The sequence below is a fragment of the Curcuma longa genome, chromosome 13 (assembly GCF_044706935.1).
Source record: "Curcuma longa cultivar G26 ecotype Majalengka, Jawa Barat chromosome 13, ITB_CL_G26_1.1, whole genome shotgun sequence".
Lineage (NCBI taxonomy): Eukaryota > Viridiplantae > Streptophyta > Magnoliopsida > Zingiberales > Zingiberaceae > Curcuma > Curcuma longa.
In genome coordinates, this window is record NC_133873.1 from 9,944,998 (window position 1) to 9,970,015 (window position 25,018).

The 25,018-nt window shown below is 36.1% G+C and overlaps 1 protein-coding gene across 1 annotated transcript; it reads left to right on the forward strand.

Annotated features, from left to right (window-relative positions):
• Positions 1-1,990: 1,990 nt before the first annotated feature.
• Positions 1,991-19,261, forward strand: LOC141844119 (uncharacterized). The gene is made up of 10 exons (XM_074732126.1): positions 1,991-2,362; positions 2,438-2,516; positions 2,640-2,734; positions 4,074-4,178; positions 4,272-4,351; positions 12,312-12,402; positions 12,480-12,587; positions 18,412-18,498; positions 18,682-18,750; positions 18,864-19,261. The coding sequence occupies exons 1-10, from the start codon at positions 2,111-2,113 to the stop codon at positions 18,981-18,983; spliced, it is 1,086 nt and encodes a 361-aa protein (XP_074588227.1). The 5' UTR covers positions 1,991-2,110; the 3' UTR covers positions 18,984-19,261.
• The last annotated feature ends 5,757 nt before the right edge of the window (positions 19,262-25,018 follow it).

A 25,018-nucleotide genomic window follows, 5' to 3' on the forward strand; every position in this document is an offset into this window, starting at 1 on the left:
GTATAGAACCATATCAAGTCTCAAAGCAGATTACTCTAATGAATTGGTTACCTTTAACCAACATTCACATTTAACTCTCAACATCCAATGTCTCCAGCCAGTGAGATCAGCTGCTTGGCTAACCAAGGAGTTTAAACGTTCTTAGTTTTGACAAAATCAATGACATCCGTGCTCATCAATTCCTTGACTATGAATAATTTTAATATATTCATAATTACACATGTAGAGATGCTCACTAGTTGTAATCCAATCACAAATTCTTGATGTGATCAATCATATTGTTGAGCATCGAATATTTGAGTTTAAGATTCAATCAAATACATAAAAAATGTGCACTCAAATAGTAAATCATGATTTATCCAATAAATAGTATAACCATAAGGTGATTGCTCTTTATGCCTTACCTCTCAAATCTAATAGGTAAGTTGGCTAAGTAGTATCTCGAGACAAGACATGGCAAGAAAGTTTTATACCTTTAAAAGTGCATGCCACATGGGCCTTGACATTAGGAATTATAAGTTTGTTGATGGCACCACTGTCTAGTCCATTAGACTATATCCTCCTTTAACTAGATTTGAAGGGAAGACTTGTGATGTGGAGAAGAATATGTGATATGACCAACACCAAGTCAATATAGGCCCTAGTTAGCCCAGACCAAACAAAGTTCAAGTTAAGCCAGTTTACTTCATGACAAACACGGAACGAGGTAGATCAATTCTGTCGAGGTCATCTCGCGATGAAGCTCTCAATCGGTCTAGTTCGCAAGGAACTTGGGATAGGCAGGATGTTTCTTCCAAATTCAACCTAACAGGTGATAGAGTCCCTAATAGATCCTTGGGAGTCATTTACTGAGCAAATCCAAGGAAATTGAGTTGCAAGCAGGGCAGGGCAGTGATAAAAACTAAAGCAGCGTTGGTTACAGAAAGAGCGTCATTTATAACACATCACAAAGAGTAGAGAGAAAGAGGTGCACCAATTACAAGGATAAATAATGATGTCGTCGCTAATAATTATGGAAGGAGGCATGATTGTTGTAGAGGTGCATCCACACCATGAGTTGATGTTTTCCTTCTCCTCAATATAAGATAGCATGATAAACCGGGAAAGGGTATGCACAAGACATTGTACTTTATTATTTTCTTACTTTGTTGCCTTCTTTTCCACCTCGTTTTTCCTCTCGAACTGACTTAAGCGTCAGAAGGGTCACGCTAAGTTATGCTTTGATTCCCTTCTAATCTTCTATTACTCTCTTTCAGTAAAATCAATCTGTTGAAGGTCGATTTGTTAGAAGCTGACTCGCCAGAAGTTGACCCACCAAAAGTCAACCTACTAAAAGTTGATATGCTAGAAGTCGACCCTCCAACGTTGATCCGTTAGAAGACGACCCATCAGAAGCCGACTTGCCTGAAGCCAACCCCATAAAATTTAGGTGTCTAAACTTTGCTCAATTTCAGAGGTAGGTAATTTTTTTTTGATTTGCGTATTGGATAAATTTATAGTATAACTTATACATATTCAAAAATCTATCTCTAAAATCCCGACAAATGGTGCTCAATAGATTATTTAAACAAATCGCAATTAAGCAATTGTTAGAAATTTTCTGATCATTCGGGAGTTTTCCAAAAAAAATAAAAAAATATAGCAATATTATATAGGATTGATTCCGCCAACGAGTAAATTAGAGGTTTCGAACTAGGTAATATGACTATGACGTTGCGCATTTATTTGTGTGTTGGTTATTTTATTTATCTGGTAGTTAAATACTAACGAAAAAGAGTAAAAAATTACCCACTCTATTAGCGATCAAATCAGCTGATTAACAACGTACGCAATCCCATTGGTGGAAAATTAACATCGACAGCCCGCATGATATAACCATCTCGAGCCTCAAGCCGTTGGATCCTCTCAGCTATGAATCTTCACCGCAATTATTTTTTCTTTTCTTCTTCTTTAATGCTCAGCCACAAAAGTGGAGAAAGGGCAACTTGAAGTGGAAAACGAATCGAGGGCACGGCACGCTCCATCGTCTCTCGCTCTCTCCCTCTCCCTCTCCCTCTCGATCGCTTCCGTTATTTTTCTGCCTTTTCACCCCCCGCTGTCAGCGCGAGATATGGAAGCCCTCGCTGGCGCCAACGGCGGAGAGGGCCCTCCCGAACGGGCCGTCGTCGAGGAGTCAGCGCGGCTCGCGGATCGCGCTCGCGAGCTTCACGACGCCGCCGCGACTCTCACTTCCAGGACCTCCGCCGACGAGCAATCCCTCCGTGCGCGCGCGCTGGCGCTTGAATCCGATCTTCGAAGGCTGCGATCTTCTCTCAGCACCGCCATCAAAAACCGGGAGGTCAATCCGACGGTCGCCGAGAAGGTGGTCGAATTCCAGTCTTGGTGTTTTATTTAATGAGAGCTTGTTGAACATATCGATGCAGATCTGTGTTTTCAGGTGGAGGAGGAATTGGATAGAGCAAGTTATGCACTCAGCGAGGGCGATGCTGCATTTCTTCTTCCTGGCAAGACTCAGGGTACTATTGTCATCCTTTAGAATAGCTGGATGTGTTTATCTCTTTCTTTCTTTCTTTTTTTTTTCGTTTAATGGTTTATCTGACTGAGCGTGTTTGGCTTTATATGTCTTCGTCTTGTTATAGGTAAGTTTCTGAAGATGTTTCTTGGCCCTGTGAATGTACGTGCTGCCAGGAAAGACGTTCAATTGAAAGTAAAGGAGGAGTATAACAACTACAAAGTGTGATTCTTCCCTGTTTATTGAATTAATTAAGTCCATTTTAGTTTTTCTGTGGCATCATTATTTCATTCATGATTTACTTTAGATAACTTTAATCATAGTTGTTGATCAGCTGAGATGCATTTTAAACTATTAATTGAACAAATTGAATTTCACAAAAACTGTCAACAAACAGAATACACATTGCAATCGTATTGATAGCAAAAGTTAATCACTCCACTAGGTCCATCTGCATATGCCGTATGGTCATTGTTAGACAGCACAGTGGAATGCTTGTAAGTGCAGCTACAGTAGAATTTGGGCTAGTTGGATTATGGATGTGCTTAGTTCCACTGAAGTGCTTGAATTTCAGATGGCATTAGTTGGTTTCGGCCGAGTTAGGAGCAACACATCTGAGGTGAGAGATAGGATTACTTTGAGTTACAGTGGTCAAGTTGATGTCTATCTATACTTTAGAATGGGACAGGGCTAACTGTGCCACGGTTGTGAATATGTAGAAGTCCTGTTGTGACGAGTATTTTGTCACCCCAATTGTCTAGACATTACAAGTTACTCTTGATAATCTTCCACCCAAATATCTTTTAAAAATCTAGTCTTGGTTTCCCATTTATAAGCCTCAAAATGAGTACTCATCCAATGATGGTGCTCTGTGTGGCTAGGAAGAACACATGCAAATCTAGTCTATACATGTTGACCAGTTTGACTGAAAGAGTAGCTTCCTTTTGGTCAAGCTTTGAGCACCAAATTCGTTCTCTAGCACTCTATCATCCAATTTCCCCTTTCCATGAAATAGTGTGTAAGTCAATCCACATCAGATATTCCTCTTTTATCAAGTTATACTAATAAATTTTGTATAATTTGGTACCAATCTTTTGATCTCTAGTATTCATTAGGATAGGATAATTCTTAATTTCCCATAATTGTATTGTCCGTCAGTTAGACTTCGGCTTATTCTTTCTCCTCATGGCAATCAAACTTTTCTTCTATGAGGTTCCACGAGGGTCTTTGCGATCCCTACAGGTTCTTGTTTATTACCATTGAAATACCAAATGCCACTTTGTGATTTCTCCTACTAAACAATTTTACTTTTCATAATAACTAATAAAAGTCTATAAGCTCAATAAGTCACCTAGTTGAGAAAATTTCTCATCTGCACTTAGGTTTCACATTTGTCTTGATATATATGGTGTAGAAATATTTGGGCATTTGTACAGGCAAATTTTGACAAGGAAAGACATAATGATTCAAAGATTGTATATTGTTGACTTAATAGTTTTGATATTGTTATGAAAATTTAGGGAATTAAATCTTGTTGATGCTTTATTTGTCTTATTATCAGGACAGGACAGCCATATTGTTTGTTCTTTTTCCTTCCACTTTACTTCTTCTGAGGTCCTGGATTTGGGATGGGTGCTTCCCTATATTGCCAGTCCAACTCTACCAAGTATAGCCACAATACATGCTAAGTTTAATCTCAACTTCGTGTGCATGATGTGAAATGTCAAATAAATATACTTGATTTACTTTGTATCTGTAGGTTTGGCTATTATTTCTGTATACAAGTTTAGCTTTGAGAGAGAATGTACTGAGGGCAAATGGAAGTGATATCAGGCCCTGGTAATGCTTTATGCCTTATGTTTGTTCATTACTATAATCTCATGTCTAGTTGTAGAAAATTTTGATGCTATCTTATGGCTTGATATTGATATTGTAGACTAGGGTTTGTACTGCATTACCCTAACTCGATTTATCCCTCTAAAATTTGTTGTTCAGTTGAACTATCTCAAATAGCAAACTATTTGTAAAGTCTAGTCATTTTATCAAGTATGGTTAATTTGCTATTGTAGAGCCAAATTCTTTTTTTTTGGTCTTGATCCTGAGGTGTCTCCGCACCATTGGATGTGAGACTATTCTCCATTTGGGGCAGGAGCGGTAGTGCCATGATAGCAATAGAATTAAAATACTCCCAACAAAGCCGGTTTGAAATCTGCACTTTGCCACAAAGCCCCTCGGATCTCACATAATTGACCAAACTCTCTGAGTATGCTTTCTTTAATTGACTTTACTTCAAATTCTGATGGATCTACTTTCTATGGAACTGTTTCTCTCTATATTTTGATTCTTGAGACATAATTTAACAAAGTTCAAGTCCATGAGTCTCCTACAATGGAATTAGTTTATCTTGTTATCTTTATAACTTATATAGTGTGTGCTTGTGAACCATACTATTATTGAAGCACTAAACCCATGAGGTAAAATATTGTACGAAGCAGGAGTTGATATTATTTATCCAAATTTCATTTAATTCTTTACTATAACATGATCATTAGTGAAGCCTTATTCAACTTGTCCATCATCATCAAAAATATATTGAGTTTTTTTTTGTTAGAGACAAGACTATGGATTATGGGCATGGCTAGGTGTTGGTCTATAGAAAGTTATCTATGATTTGGCATGAAATGCTTATGGAAACTAGCAACCCAATCGCTGAGCTTAAATGGTGTCTTCTAGTGTAGCTAAACATCAACCATTGTGCTCTGACAATGATGTAGCTTTAAGGTCTCTTATTCACATTTGCTTAGTACCTTATTTAAATATGTTTAAGTTAGGGATCTAATTTGCAAATACGATATATTACGAGGGGTAAATGTAAAGATACAATATCGAACACTATTACAATACTCCAACCCTAATCATTTTCCATCACTACATGGTATCAGAGTCTTGGTTGTCATGATTGGCTCAACTTTTTCTCTACTAACTTTTAACATTGAGATCACCCTCATACTTTGCTTGACCTAGGGATCTCACACAATAGAGGAATGTCCTTGCAGCCACATCATTCCCTATATAACATTGAGACCAAGATGCTTTGCTTGCATTATGCACTACCTTGTGCCATGTTGTCACTTTGTTTTTCGAGTAGCTATGGTTAACCTCTTCAAAAACTCATCTTTTACACCAATCACCACATATCATGTCACTTTGGTGTATGAAGTATAATTGTTAGAATCATATGATTCAATACATTTCACATATAAAAATAAGATTCTTATATAATAAGTGCTACAATTTTAGCTTGGTTCTATATAATTCAATACAAATCTTATTTTCAACAATTCTATAAATAAGAGAGAATCCATTTAAAGTTAAATTCAACCAACTAAAAGGAAATTCAACTCATTAAGAAATTAAATTAAAATGAGTACACTACAATTTAATTCAAAATTATTATAAAAGACGGAAAATGATGAATTTTATATTATACAATAGTAGTATAATGGTAAATTAAGTGAAATATTAATTAACAATGAGAAAAAAAATCATAGACTGAGTTGACGGTTGCTGGTGCAAACTTGACACTTTACAATGCTTATGAAAAATAAATTTTATTAAGTTGATGCATAGAATAACAATACGAGTGTAATTGTTTGTGATTCAAAAGTCATGTCATGTCTGTTGTCTTCTACTTGAGGACACTAATCTATGTTAAAAGCATAAGCATTTGATGAAAAAACTTCTATTGCTTATTTTGTTTTAATTCTTAATGCAACAAACTAAGCAATAATTTGTAAATTATTGAGGATATGCACTTATTTTTTTATTATGAATATAACATTTAATTTATCTATTTTATGATGTTATTAAATGTTTTGTATTATTCTAACTTTTTAGATATCAAAATTATTCTAAATAAATTATAATTATTAACAAATTTTTAATTTTTTATTTGAAACTTTTGATTCACGATTCAATATGGTTAAAGATTCAATAGTTTTTGGCATGAGACCATGTTGTCCACAAGCATGGTCTCTTACATTGTTTCATGTGATGCCGCCTCTTCTGATAGTGCCTCCTTTCACTTTTGTCTCTTTTGATTCTTCCTTTACGTTTCTAGCCTGATCTACTACTTATAGTCCCCATTTGTGGAAGAGGATGATCGAAGTTGAACACAGATTACTTAGGACCTTTGGCTTGTTTGACACTCCTATCTTTGGATCACGCGTTTGTCTCCACTACTTTTATTGTGACATTTGTTGCTCACCACCCTTATCTGATAGAACGTTAGTGTCAGTCTCTCTTTGGGCATTGAATCACCTAGATTGGTGAACTCTAAAGGTCTCTCCTTGATTTAAAATGTTGTTTTTTTCACTACCTTCTAGCCTCTTACCACCAATCTTTCTAGGTTCTAGCTTTTCTAACTTTATGATGATCACTATGGAGATGAATGAAAAGAACTATCTTTTGTGGGCTACAATAATTCAAGTATGATTCATAAGCTAAAGTCACTTAGACTACCTCACTCTTAGGCTGCTGAAATCTGAGTACACAAGCTTTATGGGAGCAGATTGATGTCCAATTACTTGCCTTCCTTTGGTAGCCTATTAATCCAGCTTCTTCTATTGCTTTTGCTCTTGCCACAAGACTTGGATATTGGTTAGGGATTTGTAAAGGTTCTTTGAGGTGTTTGGTAATCTCTTCCTTTATTGTTTACTAGTGTATTATGTCTTTTTATTTAATAAGCATTGTTACTTATCAACCCAAATTTATTAAATTAACTTGGAAGACCTAAACAATCTAACACAAGAAGGGTATATTGTCTTCGGATCCTCTTGCATCAGTCACCTCGGATTGAAAAATGCTCATCTTCGAGTTTAGAGTAGTGTCAGGTGGTAGCCCAGAAGGAAGATCCTCTGATATCAACTCAACAAAATCTGACTAACAGCTATTGGATTTTGGAAATCCTTGGTGATCCAGATGCCACTTTATTTCCAAATTTGAGAAACTGAAAATCAATTTTGCACACATCAATTTCATCAGCAGATTGTATTTCAACCAAGTTGATTACTTCGTCAGTTTCAATCTTCTAATTGTTTGCGTCAGCAACCTACGTATTTATATCATCAACACAAATAGTTAGAGACTTCTCAACCTTGTTGAGGTTTATCACTGCGTCAAAAGAAGATGACAAAGCCATATCAGGTAAAGATACTGGCACAGCTACAACTTCAAAGGCCAATGTCTCCTGAAAACGATCATCCTCTGACATGATGTTTGAAGGTTGTGTAGATCGCAAACCTCCTTTGTACTTATCCTTGAGAAATTGCTCAGATCTCTCTTGCTTGGGAAGATCATCTTTGAAAGTTCTTGCATTTTCTAATATTCCAACAAGGAATGATGGTTTGGTGAATGTAGCAAAATATATTTGACTGAAAATGAATTTCTTTAGCAGTAGCTGAGGTGTCGGGTTCCTTGGAGCTTTTCTCTAACTGCTTCTTACCTAGAATTCTTCCATGATTTTCTACTGTCATGCTTTCAATAGATCCTTTTGATTTTAAATCCTCCACCATGAATATCTGATTGATATTTTTGTTGTTTCTCTTCCGTCATTTCATCCATGTCCATTGCTCTATATTGATTAGGACATTAGTAGAGTGGTTATCAAAGGAGTATACATGATCGACCTCCGTGGCTTTCTCTAGGACGACATCGATGTTGCTGACGTCGGTGATGGATTCGAGAATTGGCTATTGCTCGAGGTGTAGGGCACGACCCTTCTCTGAATTCACATAAACTGCTTCATCATCATCATCATATACTAAATCACTAAATATTTCAATCTTGTCGTCGTCTCCGCCGCCTCTTGTGATCGAACGATTGGGAGAGAAGGATTGGTTGTACTCAATGTTGTCGAGGTCCACGTCCTGATAATTGTCTTCATCGTCGTGAGAGGAAGGGAGGATGTAGAGGCATCGTGGAGCTAACGTTCTCTCAAAGTAGGTGGTGGGGTGGTTGATCTCAAATTCCTTAAAATCAAACTTGCACTTCGACATCTTTCTTCTATTGGAAATTAAGGATTTTTTAAAAGGGGAATAAATGAACTTACGACTTGTACGATCTTGTGCCGCTAGATGCTGGGATAATTTTGTGATTTGCCTCTGTAGATCTTCAAGTATTTCATCTTAGGTGCAACTATTACGGTACGAGACTTCTTCAACCGGAACTTGCCTATCACGACCATAATTACGACCATAATGATCATTCATGGGATCCAAAGAGCTCTGATATCAACTGACATCGAACAGGATAACGATTATCCTGTGGGCAGTATTGATTCCATTGATCGACTGCGAACACCTAAAATAATCTTTTAAAATATGTTGATTCAAAAACATAACAGAATAGATAGGAAAATAAACGAGACTATTGAAAATATTATTAAACCAAAAACTTCTTCTAAACATCAATAAACAATTGCTTAAATAGACCAAAAATCCTAAGACAAAGAAAGGAAAAAATTCTAATAGAAGAAAAAAATCTTAACATTCCTAAATAGACTTAAATAAAATAAATACAAAAGATAGAAATTATCAAAAATATCTTAATTATCAAAAAAAAAAAAAAAAAAAAAAATAAATTATTAGAAATAATAATAAAAATCTTCAAATCCTTCTGCATCAGTGGATCCTCCTGTATCAATTATTTTATTTATAACTAGAAGTTAATTGAAATTATTAATTTAAATTTGTTTTCTCCATCCCACCCGCATGCCGGCGGGCGTCCCCGCTGTCACCCACGCACCAGCGGGCGTACCCACTGTGACCCATGGTGGTCGCACTCCGTTGTCACTCACGCACCAGCGGGCGTACCCACTATGTCCCATGGTGGTCGCAATGGTCTCCACAACGGAGTTTGTTGCGGGATTGTGGCACCTCTGTGACTCCGTGGCGGCCAGCAGTGCCTGTGTCGAACAACAAACGGAATGGTAAATTTTGCCTAGCACAGAATGAAATTTTAAACTATGCGACTTCACATACATTAGATGATACATCGAAGCACGCTAATGTTTTTCATACATCTATGGTGGTTGCATTAATGTTGCTTCTGTAAAGGCCTTTGATAGAATCCAACTCATACTAGAACTTCATCCGATTCTTTGTAAAGTTGTATGGGTAGACCAAACATCCATTTTCATTACAAAGGAATATTTTGGTTATCATTCAAAGAGCTTTTGCACCAATAAAGTGATGGCTCCCCATGAACATCACTCATGTCATCTGTAATAGATGATCTCTTGTTCAAACATGTTTAATGAAAAAATACAAGGAAACAACATCATACTTCATCCTTACAAAGTAAAACTTAATCGACAATTATCAATGAATATCCTTTAGGCCCCTAGTGAAAGGAAATGATTTAATATTAGTGTTAACCTTAGTTTTTCAAGAAATAGAAGTAGAAATCCCACTTTGCGTGAGTTAGTCGTTCTCTAAGAATGATCCTAAGGATATACTTTTAGAAAATTCACTTGATGATGTATCCTTAACTTTAGAGGAAAATTGGAAACCTAGAGAATCTAACCTTGGCACAAAATCAAAAGGACCTGTAATTGAGCCTCAATAATTAACTAGAGTGAGCTCGTTGATGATTTACTCATCAAGAAAATTCACTACATCACTAAGTCTTTAAAGATCAAAACTTTTAAATTTTATAGTGGTCCCTCCTTTCTTGAAGTCCAAGAATACAACTTCAAAAGAGTTGCCTGATAAACTATTCCCATTATAAAGCATCCAATACAACACCAATCATACCAAATTTAGTGGTTTGTCTTCTCAAATTGATGATTCTATATTCAGACCTTCTAAGGAATCCTCTTATGGTCCTTTTAATCTAATTTCCTAACTAAGCTCTTGACAACTCACCATGGACAAGAAACATTTCACATATCAATCATAATCTAGATACACAATTTTTTCATGAAACCCTAAGGGAACAAAAGAACCAACTAGATGGAATGAACAAAAGGATACATTATGAATACAAACTTCACTTTTACCGATTGATTAAATCTTTTGACTATGCTATTAAGGAATATACAAATATGTTTTCATTTATAGTCACTTTCGAGTTTAAATTTGGTCAGGATATTGATTTGGTTTCATTGCTTACTTTTATCCACCAAAATAAAAAATTCTAATCTGTGCGTGAGAGATACACATATTGATAATGAGAGAAGGTCGAGTTAAGTAATGATTACTATATGTGCCCTTTAGACTTAAATACAACCATAACAAATATTGAGTATGTGTATGAATTCACTATCCCAAAGAATCCCATAAAAATTGCAAAAAAATTACATTCATTCCACCATCTTTAATGGTTAGAAAATTGATTCTAATGCATGTTTATTAGATTTATCAACTTTTTAAAGTATTAATTCAATTTTCAAATTACAGATGCAAAATTTCATGGAGACGTTCATGCTTCTACTTGACTCTTTCATAAAAGAGCTAACAAAAAATGTTTTCATCTTTTGATCAGTCACAATGTTTTTTTCTCATCGGAAAGAGCAATCAAAAGGAAGAAATAAAATTGTCTCAGTTCCTCAAGTGTTAGATTGACAAAAAAAAAAACTGGAGTAGTTCCCAACTCATGGGAAAGCTCAACCAAGTAATGATAAGAAGAAATCATGCTTAACAAAGTTGTTGAGGTGATTTTTAAAGGATTTACGCTTGGAAATGAATATTGACAACTTGGAGTTCTCCATGGTTTAGGGAGAATGAAGCACTTTAAATTAGGGTTTAGATATGTTAAAATTAGGAAGTTTAAATTAAAATTTGTGGATTAGAAAGTTTTAAATTTTACAAGATTGCTTTAATTTTTTAAAACTTTTAGGGTGAAGTAGTCCTTGTCTCTTGAAGGATCAGTTAAGAAGACTGCCCTTTAATTGTTCTATAAAAAATGTCCTAGACCCATTGTAGATCTTTTCTTTGTGAGCTTTTGTTGCTCAATGAGATTTCTAATTCATCTATGTTGGAGAGTTATCTCATGCTAAATCAATTTGGTTAAAAGCTCTATTGAATTTTGTTTGATTATGGTGCTAAATCATGTTTTATAAATTTGATTGTTTTCATACAATATAAATTTGTGGATTTTGGTTACAATGCATTATTATTTATTTATTTTGGTTACTTCATAAACTTCAATGCATGATTATTAGTTTTTTTTACCTCTGCATAGTTTCAAGTAGATATCTCCTTTCATACATACTCTTGAACTTGGAAACCTAATCAATCAATAATTGATGAAAAATGCAAATTGAAAACGCAATTTGACACTTGTTTCATCCTGTTATGAGAGGCATCCTAATCTCTCTCACTTATATAATCTTATGATTTCCCTAGACTATTTGACGAATAGTAGATATCCAAATCTAAATTATATGCATACTTTTGCTGTATATTCTTTTTGAAGCAATCATGCTTATTGATTCTTCATGCATGCGACTTACCCCAGGAAAGCTTCTTGCTTTCTCTACCACTGCTTGTGCAGAATCAGATCTATTTTTAATTTACACTTTCTATTTATTTCCTTATCTAGTGATGGTTCACGGGCATTTAATACAATATCATTTTTCAATTAAATTAGTCCCAATTTCTCTTCAAATTTTATGTTTTAAGAAATTTTAAATTTTATTTCCATTTGAACTTGGGGTCACCTTAGTTGATTATTGATAAGTGTTTTCTGAAATCTATTTTGGCAATGCACTCTAGATTCATTAGTTGTGTTTATGAAGGTGGATTTACCATCATTATTGTGCCATGTTGATGGCCCTTATTAGTCTCACGTGGGAGATAAAAGGGGAACCTGATTGTAACTTCAAGCAGGTAGTAATTTCATTCATGATTTTGTAGGAATTTTCTTTTATATACTCTTAGTCTAATGTAATACAAACTCTATGCAGAGAGGTGTCCAACTATTTTTGGCATGGGCTGTTATGCAAGGTTTTGCAATGCTTTTACAAAATAGGTACCAAAGGCAGAGGCTCTATACTCGAATTGCTTTGGGAAAGGTAGTGTTGCATCCTACAGTTCTTCCCCTGTTTAAATCAATTTTCTGTATTGGTCATCTAAGAATAATTGTTTTTTTATTGAAAAAAATATAGTGAGTATATGTTCAGATATATTAGTATATAGAAAACTGGCCGACTGGGACCAGGCCATGCTCAGTCCAATTAGTCCATTTTGGCATCTCTAGGTTGAGTTTGAGTTTATATTAAACATGTGGGTCCACAAAACACAACCCTTTTATGACTTGCCAACTTGAATTGCTACGCTATAAGAAAAGAGGGAGGGGAAGCACAAATCTGAGCACCACCAACAATAAAGTAGAGTGCTAAAAATGTTAAGAAATCAAGATGTATCCATATTGTTACAGTCCAACCAAGGTTTAAAATCCTGAGTTGTGTCAGAGTTTTGGTGTTTAACAAGAATGATATTATTTTGGTATCGTATTGATATTCCAATGCATGGTATTGATATCAAATTTGAGGCCGATGGTGGAAGACGATGAAGAAAAAAAAGGAAGAGAAGATAAGTTAAATACTTAAGTTTGGACACAATGCCTTATCTGAATACAATTTTGGCACTATATTGTATGAACATGAGCTATAAAAAATAACAAATATTATTTTAATTAATCTTGATATCTCATTTAGCATGCTAAAGAGTGTCAAGTATTGACGCAATACGATATTCAACAACATTATCGACATGATGCCAAAACAAAGATTTTCTATGTCGAATAGATCTGTCTATAATTTATTAGAATAATATGTTTCAACTATGTTGTTTAACATGGTTCAAGATTCCAACCATGACTTCAACACTCAAAAGTTATCTGAAATATACTCATGGACATGGGTAGTATTCAATTTGATAACAAATGTCTTGGAAGAATTATCTAATTTGGGTCTTAAAAAATTAGTGTTAAATCTCATATCAAAATACTACAAGATCAATACTCTAATTTGATGCATGATACCCATTTTTATTTTGGTAGGAAGGTAGAATCATAGTGAAGATGCTTGTTATAGTTTTGTAATTTTTTGATCTAATTTTTTTTAAATTTAACGTAATTACTAAAGGCTTATATTTCGTAGACAAGCTATGTAAAAAAAGATTATAACATAAAAAGTTGATCTTCATATGCTTTAATGTGTCAACTATCATGATAACACGGTATTAGAATGATATGACATACAATAATATTTTAAACCTTAGTTACTAGACATGAAAGGAGGTCTTTGAATTAGAATCTAATGGTATCTATCTATATTATATGTTAGGGAACCAATAAATGTTCTTTAATGGATTGAGGTGGGTGTAGGTTGAAATGATGCAATTTAAATTTTACACAACACTTACATGAAACTAATGCTTTCATTCACATTCCTTGTAAATGCTACCAAATGCTCCATCGTATAAGCTTAGTAGATTGATCTTAGATTTGGTTGATTGTTAACCATTGAGACAACTGATCATCCAGTTAGTCGATTGACCTATTATAGCATTTGAGTCATATGATAGTCGCAGCCAATCTTGTACTTTTTTAATTTAGATTCTTGTCGTTCCAAGAGTTGACTATTCCCACTCAACTCATCATTTGATTGATCTTGCCATAGTCGAGTGACCTACAAACATAATTTTGTTCGTTGGCAATTTAGCCTGAATCAATGGCTTAGTCAACTCAATCATTAATCGATTAAGACTAACTTTCAGTCGTTGAAACATAGACTTCACCAAACCTAAGGCTGAGCCCTCTCCTAAGTCAAATCTACCCAAAACTTAGAGTACATGCTACTTGTAGACTCTCGTCTCTCTTAGACTTCCTTGCCAAGAGACCACAACTTTGATACTTCATCGCCTTGAGCCGTGCTTTTGTGACTTCTTATGCCAAAAGATCGTGTTTCGGGGATTAGTCGACCTTGACCTATTAAAAGACCATTACCAAGAGAACTAGCCATCAAGATTTCACCATCTGCCCATTGTGAGTTACCCTTGACTCACTAGAACTTTCACTTGCCGAGCCTTAGGGTCACCTTAACTTGCCAAAACTTCTACTTTTATAGCCTTAGGTTCACCTTGACTCACTATAACTTCCACTTGTTTAAAGGTCTAGCCTCTGATACTATCACTTCCCTAGCTAGTCAACTTTGATTTTGTTGGGATCGATGACGTCGCTAGGGGAGAAGGGTAAATAGTGATTAATGATTTCGTCCGACTCGATTGTGTTCGTTCAAATGTCATGCTCGTCTACAAAATGCTAACATAGCAGAAATACAAATAAACATGGAATAAGACAAGAGACAAACCAATTTAACATGATTTGGAACCCCTGATTTTTACTCCACGGCTTACTATCCTAGTGAAATCACCATTAGTTCTATTCTTGCCGGATACTTTTCAGAGGTGAAGAAACCTTTTACAACATTTGTTGTTATACAAGCAATGTAACACAAAAACAAAGATACACATACAAATATAATCAAATGCACATGAAATAATTTACAAACTAAATCTTTGTTTTTGATCGCTAATGGTCACTTTGAATTACCTTTTGAGGTTTGAAAATGCAAGATCACTCCTCCAAAACCCTCAAGAATTAGTCTCGAAAACCTTCTCGAAGTTTCAGATCGAGATTTATTTTTGCCTATCAGTCGACTATTCATCATCATCAATCGATTGCTCTATTGAAATCGATCGTTGCACTTGTAGAGCGGCTCTTATCGAGACTCTAATTTGACCATGAATAGTCGATAGTTATTGTTCATCAATCGATTCATGCTCAACCGATTATGAAACTTTCTGCTCGCTACAACATCGCTAACAATTGATTGCTCAACTCGATTGATCAACATTGATCAATCAATTTCTTAACTTCTGTTTGCTACAGTAACAATAGTCGAGTTGATCAATTGATTTTCTAACTTTCTATTTGCTACAGTAACAATGGACTGCCCAACTCGACTAATCATTATTAGTTGAGTTGATCAATTGATTTTCTAACTTTCTGTTTGCTATATTAACTATCGACTATTACTGTTGATTAATTGATTGTTACTGTAGCAGACCCTAAACACTGTAATGGGAATCCTAAATAGTGTAGCAGAAACCCTAAATATTATTGCAGACCCTAAACATTATTCATAATGTCGAAAAATATTGTTCACACCAAATACCTTTACTAAGGGATCCTCATATTTTCGGAACTTCCTCGTATGATTCATATAGGTCAACCCTGATTTACTAGGACCTCATCGTTGTCTAGTATTCGATTGAATTCAATCTACTAAACTTTCTTTACCCAACATCCGATCAACCTTGACCTGTCGGGTCGATTGGTTCCTTGGCGTCCAATCACTATTGACTTACCAGGGCTTCCTTTGCCTAGCATTTGGCCATTTTTGATTTGCCGAGACTTCCTTCATTGTCAAGTGTTTGGTCAATTTTGACCTACTTGGACTTTACGTCTCATGTTAACTCTTTATTGGACTTCCGATCGTCAATTATCTAGTCAACCGTGCCCCACTTGAACTTTCTTCTTGTCAACTTTCAATTAGATTAACCGTCAAGTGTTTAATCAACCATGACCTATTTGGACTTCTCCACCGTTAGACATCCTATTTGACTTTTCGCTCTAATCAACAAATATATTGATTTACTATTAAGTGTCCGATCAATCTTGACCTACTTAACATCTCACTTAATCAACTAACATATTAATCAAACATTGAAACTCAATTCGAGTCAACTCGAGCTTGGTCAACCTGATCAATCTTGACCAGAAGTCGATTACACTAATAGATTTGTTAAGACTTCACTTGTCAATCAAAGTATTTGGTGAACCTTGACCTGCTTGGACCTCCACTTGCTAATATCAGACTTTTCACTTATTTTTCCCATTACCAACATATGTTGAACTTTCACTATTGCTAAGTATCCAATCAACCTTAATTCACTTGAACTTCATCTAAGGTAAGTTTCTAGTTATCCTTGATCTACTTAACGTATCAGCCTAACTCAAACTCAATATTTGCCAAACATGATTGCTCCAACATCAAACTATATTGCCCAAGTGTTAAGGCACAACATATTGCCCAAACTTCAAAACACAAACTCTTAACTCTTGGTCTAAGAGGACCAAGCTAGAAAATGATTGCACCAACACATCAGCCTTTCCTTCCCTTTTCCTTCCATGAGCAACAAATCACTGTATATAAATCTTCTTTCACTAAGATTGTAATAAAAGAAAATATTCTTAATGTTGAGTTGATGAAGGGCTATTAAAAGATCACTATCAAGGTGAGGGAAATGAAATAATCTTGGTCAGAAGAGAAAAGTGTCAAGATAGTTCACACTATAAATTTGGGTGAATCCCCTTAGCCTTAGTCTATGAATCACAACTCACATTCCATATTAGAATAATTGTGGTGGGGGACCTTAGATGCCTCAGCTGCGTTTGCTATTCATCAATATAAAATTACAAGTAGATCCTTATTATTATATAGTATTTACGTTTAAGTGTTGATCCATTGCACTGTAAAACCCAAAGAAGGTAGTCTAGGTGTGAGCTGGACTTTCTGGTCATTTATGGTGCCTCTAAAGAGTTTAAGGATCTCAAAGCCCAAGAGTAGACAGGAAGAATATGTTGTTCTTCAGAAATCTATGAGAAGACATTGAGAAGCAGAATGTGCTCAAAAGCATTGGAGTTTTTGGTCCATCAGGAAGACGAGGAGCAGATGATGTCTTTACAGAGGCTGATGGGTCGATGGAAAGAACTAACGAACAAAATCAAGAGTTGGTTTTGTAGCTCTGATATGAGTGATGCAGAAATTTTAGGTTAATTGACCGTAATTAGCCTTCTCTACCCCTATTTCGATTGTATTATGGAGATATACATTTAGGTCCTTGTATATTCCTTGCATTATGCTTTAAGAGAATTTAATGCTTGCATCAATTAGTGCAATATCGTTAAAAAAAAAAAAAACATACTTAGAAGATTTATTATATCAAGTACCAACGTGATAGGTTAGCTCAACTTATAATGATCAACCCAAACAATCACGTCATAGCAGTCACATGGTTTGTCACTGTGTTCAGTTTGAATAAGAATTAGAATTCACTTGGATAGTTAGGTCATTTATGTGCAGGTTTTATGGACTTAGATTTTATGCATCATCCTGCAAACAACCTCTTCCAAAGGATGCAAACATTTAGCTACTATCCTGTATCAGGAGCCTGCAGTAGGGCTGCTCTTCCCTGTTTAATCTTCCTCTCTTTCCAAAAAGAAATGCCACTGCCATGCTGTTACCATAAATTTACAGTAGCATCATTGCTGAATGATGCCTATGGTCCCACTTTTGAAATGCTGCCTTCTGTTAAGGGTCTGCAACTGACGAATGTATGTGACCAGGAAAAGCATGGCTGAAGTGAGTATTCTTCACTTGCTGAAGTTTGGCTCTTAGGCTGGATTTACTTGGATGGAGAGATAGAAAGAGGATGGGGGAGGGAGAAGGAAAGTAACACAAAATACAGATGCTCCATATATATATTCTCCATGCTACATATACATTTGTGAATGAAACCAATTGACCAGCAACAACTCATAGGATAGCATTCTTCCTACACTTTACCCAAGACGTTTGAAAATTAGATGACATGCTGAAACAGGGTGAAAGGAAGCCATATTATGATGGTTTGTTAAAAGTGAAAACATTTCTTTTACCCTTTAACAAAGATTTATTATCCATGTACTGGTTTTCAAGAAGTTAATTTTGGGCAATTTTCAATCTATAATTGCTAAATGTGGCAATTGTGAATATTATCCTTGAACAGGCAAAGAGAATGGATGTTGTGTGGGGAGAAACAGCTGGAGTACGAGGTCAATTGTTGTTGTTATGCCCAATCCTTTTCACTTTACAGGTATTGGTCTTATGGTGGTGCTACTCGTTGATATTATGTAATTCTAAATTAAAAGATGACTATCTTGTTTTTCTTCTTTGTGAGAATTAAACCGAACATTCAAATGGCATATACTTAAGTTGAGCAGCAAGGCATACTAGTCGACTGATGAAGTTTTACATTGACCAAATTCCTTAATTTCAGGGATTCGAAGCATATGTTGGGGTGCTATTACTACGCACTGCTTTGGTTGGAGCTGTATCTGAGTGGCAGGCAATCTCATTTTCCTCTTAATTCAGTGTTTGTTTTTCTTAATAAATCAGTTTATGTTTTTCATTCTTCTTGTGTTCCTAACAATGATCTGTTCTCTGAAATTCTAATTTCAGGTAATAGTTTGTGGAATCTTGTTTATTGTGATGGCCGTGGGCAATTTTGTTAACACAGTCCAGACCCTGATGGAAAAATCAAAGGTAAAAGCCAGAGTCAAGAAAAATAAGAGCAAATAGGAGATATGAATCATGAAGTTTGCTTTATCACAACTGACTCGAGATTGGATAGTAGTAGGCTAATGATCTACCATCTGCTGCTGTTTTTTATATATTATTTATCTCCTTGTATAGTCTCTTCTTCGACATAATTTTCAAAGATAAATTTGTAATAAGTTTACAGAGTAACAGGATGGTCTTTGAATGTTTTTTGCTCGATGCAACTAGGATTGTTCACTCATTTCGTACAACTTTTGTTGAAGGAAGAAAATTGTGGAGAGTTTGGTTGAGTTTGTTCAGATTTTTGTGCCTTTAATTGTGTTTGTTTTATAATCATATAGGAAAAGATACTGGAGTTACTGCAGAATTCTGATATATGTTAATATAGACACATTTTGCAGTGTAGATGCTTTGGAAAGAAAATCGCAAGACGTGGAAAACTTCGTTCCACGTTCATCGTGCTGTGCCGTGATTTTATATTTCTGAATCATTTTAGAGGATTCTTTTTTTCTTAGAGGGCCGTAGGCATTATGAGGCCGCACAAATATAGAGTTATTAACTTATTGGATCAAGGAAAAAGGTGATGCGTATTTCAACATAACCAGCAGGTGTACCATTCTGGTATGCCTTGTTGTATCATTCTAAGATCATACAAATTAAAGTGCAATCAGATTGTGCTTGTCAGTGCTTTTTGTCATAATGGGAATCTGAACTGGGCTAGAGATAAATATGATGTTCAAGTAAAATAACATTTTCTGTTGAGGTATTATTATGAGGCCGCAAAATGGAAGAACCACGAGACACTCCAAAATCTCATAGCAACTCTGAAACAATCCCAATGCTCCCACCCATCTTCTTAATCTCACCTTGTCTCAATTGGCATCACAAGTCAACACCTTAAACCCAGTCGAGACGAGCAAATGTGCAATAATTTCAAATATTACATCAACTTCGAGTGTTCTTCACGTGCTCTAGGTGTAAAATATAGACACTAGTGTTCTTCATGTGCTCTAGGTGTAAAATATAGCCACTAAACCGATTCCTCGTCCTCTCATCCTCGGACATATATTATTGCTTTGCTTCAACCTTTATGTTATGCGTTGTTAACCTGCAATCCCTGCATGGGTGGGATGATCGCCAAATTGTCCTCCACAAGCATCATTTCAACACAGCCAAAGGTTGTAGTAAATTGAACTGGTCGCTTCTGGTCAACGCCACAAAGAGGTGGGCCTAACGTAGTGGTGGGGGTAGAGTAGAATTGAGTAGTGTGCCGAGCGGTTGCTTTTCTTTCTTCAGGCATCGTCACAAGCTACCCTACAATATCTCGCCTTTAGGTCCATCGGAAAGACTTTAAAAAAGGCATTAGGCGACCAGTCCTTTTTGGATTCTTGCACAGTGATTCCTTCTCTCACAGCACTTGCATTTTGCGGTTGCTTTTGCTCGGAGCGCTGTTCCTTTGGTTCCTTACTGGGCGGGCGCATTGTTCCCCCACGTAACCGAACAGATGGCCAGGGATAAAAGCGACGATGTGACAAAACATGCTTGCAGAAGAACATACCGAGTTGGAGTACATGGATGAATAATCAGATTGGAATTTTTTGAATATCAGTCTGAGTGACAGGTTCCTTATCAGTTGTCAGAGAGAACCAGATGCATGGATTGTCAACTCATCTAGCGAATTGGAACTCAGAGGCATATATTGTCATGTGCAGGAACTATGACGACGTTCTACGCGACTTCGGACTGATATCCAACTCTTACGTGTCTCAGGCTTATTGTTAATAAGTCTAAGTAAAGATAAATAAAACAAATCACAAGTTTACTTTGCGTTATGTTACTGTCAAGTGACTCCGAGGATGATGTGTTAGGACAAAGACAAATCAACTCTGGACAATCACTGATTCATTCTATAATAATTCCAAGACAGAAGCAAACACGAAAAGTATAATTATATATCAGTTGGTGTAATGAAATGAATCCTGATCATCGTTATATTATCTATTGTAAACTAGCTAGCTTGTTTTTGTAAAATGTGTTAAAAGTTTATTAAATAAGCTTATTAATAATTTAATATGAGATTCAACTTTTAAGTGTGGTGAAGTTTTTCTTAGACTTGGTTTAAAGTTGGGCAGGCCTTTCCTTTTAAATGAGTTAAGTAATTAAATAACCGAAACTCTGTTTTAAGTCTTAAGTCATCGTCATTTTGTTAATAAGAATATGAGTTTAAGGTACACATGCAAGTGACGTGATTAGCATTATTAATGGCCATGATTGCCTGCCAGCAACCAAATGAATTGCCTTTTGCTGATAAAATAAGCTGAATGAGTGGCTACTTTAGCATAATACAGAAGGAATCAAGTAAACAGTGACGTAGATGGCTACCATAGACTGGATGTAATCAGATAGGAAAGTCATGGTTAACAACTAAAGGGCACCAAGTGAATGTGTTCGGTGCTAGTCACATTGTGGTTACAGGGAATGACAGAGCAATTATGGGTCCAAAGAGAATAGATGCACGCAAATGCCTTTTATGAATACGCACATACATACTTTGGAAATCATTAAGGGCATCTCCAATAGGAGATATTTGAGGGGATATTTGGAGAAATATTCCCATGTATCAAATATCCCCTATTGGAGGGGGATATTTGAGGAGTGAATAGAAATCACCGGGTAAAGAGTTTTGCCCGATGATTTCCTTTTTTTTATAAAAATTAATAAAATAAATGGTTTTAATGGTTTAAATTAAATAAAAAAAGTATTAGGTAGGGTGGTTGGGATAGTATTCATTATTGAGGAAGGAGATAGTGATAATAGGTGGGACCCATAAATATTTGATTTGTGGTATATTTGATTGTGAAAGTTGGGATATTTGAGGAAGGAAATATTTGATTGATGATATAGACGTGGGGACCACAAATATTTGGATGAAATATTTGATGGTATTGTGGATGCCCTAAGAGAGAATAACATTGAGATATGATTCAACATAGTCTAGTGTCGCCTCTGAGGCTATGATGCGATGGTAAAAAGTAGGACGAATTCTTAAACAATAAGTGTTCAAATTTCACACAGGGCACATCACACTTGGAAAGTTTAGAAATTTCTTTTCATATTCATTAATTAAATTTTGCTTTAGTGATTTTAGTACATTATTGCATTTGCCGAAAATCATAAGATTATATTGTATCTAAGAGGATAAAGACTTGGTTATGATTGTTGTATATTGTGTAGTTCAATATGTTCCTATATAACTGATATCCAAAAAATAAATATAGACATGCATACACTACGCTCACATACTATAAACATGGTCCATATTGTTTACACCAACTGAAGAAAAATAAATGATGTGCTTGGTTGTGGGGAAGCATTAAACACAGACCAACTAGCTTATAGTTAGTACTTAAGGGAAACAATTATAGTATTTTAGGGAGTTTATGCAAATTCAATTAATACATGAATGCACAAATGATGAATTTAAAATCTCATATCAACAAAACTCAACTTAGTAAATTATATGTTTCAATTATACCTTGATACAGAATGTCCTTTAGATGTTGAGTAAGAATGAGAAGATATAGATCTAGACACCGAATGGCGTGTTGACTTTGTCCTTGGAGACTTGCTACTCAACAATTTCATAGGCATTAATTATGTTGCCCCATTGGCTAGCTCGCGCCCGACCCAATCGGCTGGCCCGCCTTAGAGCCAGGCCGGCCTTAGCGATTGACCATCATTAGCAGTCGGTCATCCTTAACGGTTGGCCATCCTTGGTGGCCGGCAGCGATTAGGCTCATCAGCATTGGGAGAGGGGAGAAGAGGAGAGGGAAAAAGAGAGAGGGGAAAAAGTTTACTATTGGAGATTTAGTCACCTAAGATGTCACTGTCGTAGTTGCAGTTGTCAGGGATTGGGATTGCGAGTGGGATTGGAAGTGGGAATATCGACTGGGATTGGGGAATGAAATTGGGGATTGGAAGAAAGAGTTAAGTTAGGGTTTTTGGTGATGAATTAAAATTCGTCGTCAAATTCATTGCCAAATTGGCGATGAAATCGTGATTCATCGCCAATTTCACGACGAATTCGTGATTCATCACTAAATTAGCGGCGAAAATATAATTCATTTCTAATTTACGACGACTTTTGCAATGAAAATAATTTTAACGACAAAATTTATATGTGGCAAACTTCGCAACTAAATTATTTTTATCATAAAATTTATCGTCAATTAGTGACGAAATAGTATTTTATCACAAATTTTGTTACTAATCAGGGATAAAAATTATTTGTCGCTAAAATTCGTTGCTAATAAACTATTTTTTTAGTGTCATTAGGGGGGATTCTTCCATATCCTTCGATTTGTGTGCTACCCAACTAAGTCTAGCCACATTATACCAACAATCCTAACTCCTATCAAAGTGTTCGATTGGTATCTCCCAAATGGATTAAAAGATTGATAATTACTAGAGGAGAAATTGTTATGATTGGTAGGATGATGGTTGGGTGGCAGTTTACAATTCTTGCTCTTGCTAATGCTTTAGCAAAACCAATCAAATAAGGTCAATGCAATAGAAAATAAAAGGCATAAACATAAGTGCTAACATGATTTAAAACCATTAGTTTTTGTTAGTGCAATCTTTGCCCCAAGTGCATTGAGTTTCAATGTTTGGCTAAACTATGTTTGAAGTTAGGCAATACCTGTGATCTAACATGTGTGATGCAAGTTTGTAGGAAAGTCCAAGCGTAGTCTTGGCAAAGCAAAAGTCCAAGTGGGTAGTCTTGGCAAAGCAAAAGTCCAAGTGGGTAGTCTTGGCAAAGCAAAAGTCCAAGTGGGAAGTCTTGGCAAGCAAAAGTCCAAGTGGGAAGTCTTGGCAAGCAAAAGTCCAAGTGGGTAGTCTTGGCAAGCAAAAGTCCAAGTGGGTAGTCTTGGCAAGGAAAAGTCCAAGTGGGTAGTCTTAGCAAGGACTTGACATGACGAAGCTGATGGAAGCATCTCAAGCTAGTGCAGGGAAGGCATGAGGCTGTGGAAGATGTTTGAAGGCCGAGGTCTAGGTCAAGAGAAGCTGAAATATGATTTTTCAGCTTCACCAGTCGACTGGCCCTGCCAGCAGTCGACTGCTCATAAATCAGACGCACACAGAAAGATCAGTCGAGCCAGAGGAAGACAGGAGTCGACTGGGCAGTCGACTGGTGTTATGGTGAGTCGACTGTTGCCAGTCGACTGGTCTTGGACAGTCGACTGCGATTTGAACGTTGCAGAAAATTGGCAAGCATTTAATGCGCTTTAATGCGAGATTTTATTGCCGATTGAAGGCATCAGTCGACTGGCCCTGCCAGCAGTCGACTGATGTTGCAGAAATTATAAAAGAAGCCTGCGCGAGAACAACTCAAGAATTTTGCTATTCTTTCATTCTTTTGTGCTTCTTCTGAGAACTTGTTGTTCTCTATTCTCTGCTTTCTTCCTCTCTTCACAAACAATATTTCATATCATATTTGAGGAGATCTAAAGAGTTGTAAAGGTTTCTCCGCCTTCGAGGTTTTCGAGAAGGAGAAGATTCATAGTGTATCGGGTGTGTGCGTGCGTGTGGATCCTTGGATTAGTCACCTCTGCGGAGGTGGAGACCAAGTAAACAAACCGGGTTAGCGTTGATCTCTTTCTTTCTCTTTTATATTTTTGCTTCCGCTAATCTCTGTGCAGAGAAAGAACAAGAAAAGTCGAGAAACGCTATTCACCCCCCTCTAGCGAACCAACCGATCCTAACAGTTTTTACTCCATAACATATAATTCTTTGATGAGTCACTCCCAATCCTCACTAGCTTTTCCCTTGTCAGATTCTTCTAGAGGTAGAGAAATCTTTTATAAGTCTTCTTAATTCTTCTAGAGGTAGAGAAACCTCTTATAAGTCTTCTTACAATGAACGAGAACAAGTAGAACCAACTAAGAAGCATAACTCTTGGGACTAGGATTAAAATGAGAGAGCTCAAAGACATAAGAAACACAAATAGCCAATATTTGTAAGTTCTCCATGGTTCTCTTTTAATAGCCTCCAAGTCT

Bases quoted from the DNA above. Each gene is read 5' to 3' on its own strand.
- LOC141844119 (XM_074732126.1), top strand. From the start codon at position 2,111: ATGGAAGCCCTCGCTGGCGCCAACGGCGGAGAGGGCCCTCCCGAACGG. The intron at 2,517-2,639 runs GTACTATTGTCA...GTCTTGTTATAG, and splicing joins TCTTCCTGGCAAGACTCAGG to GTAAGTTTCTGAAGATGTTT. The intron at 2,735-4,073 runs GTGTGATTCTTC...TCTTATTATCAG, and splicing joins AGGAGTATAACAACTACAAA to GACAGGACAGCCATATTGTT.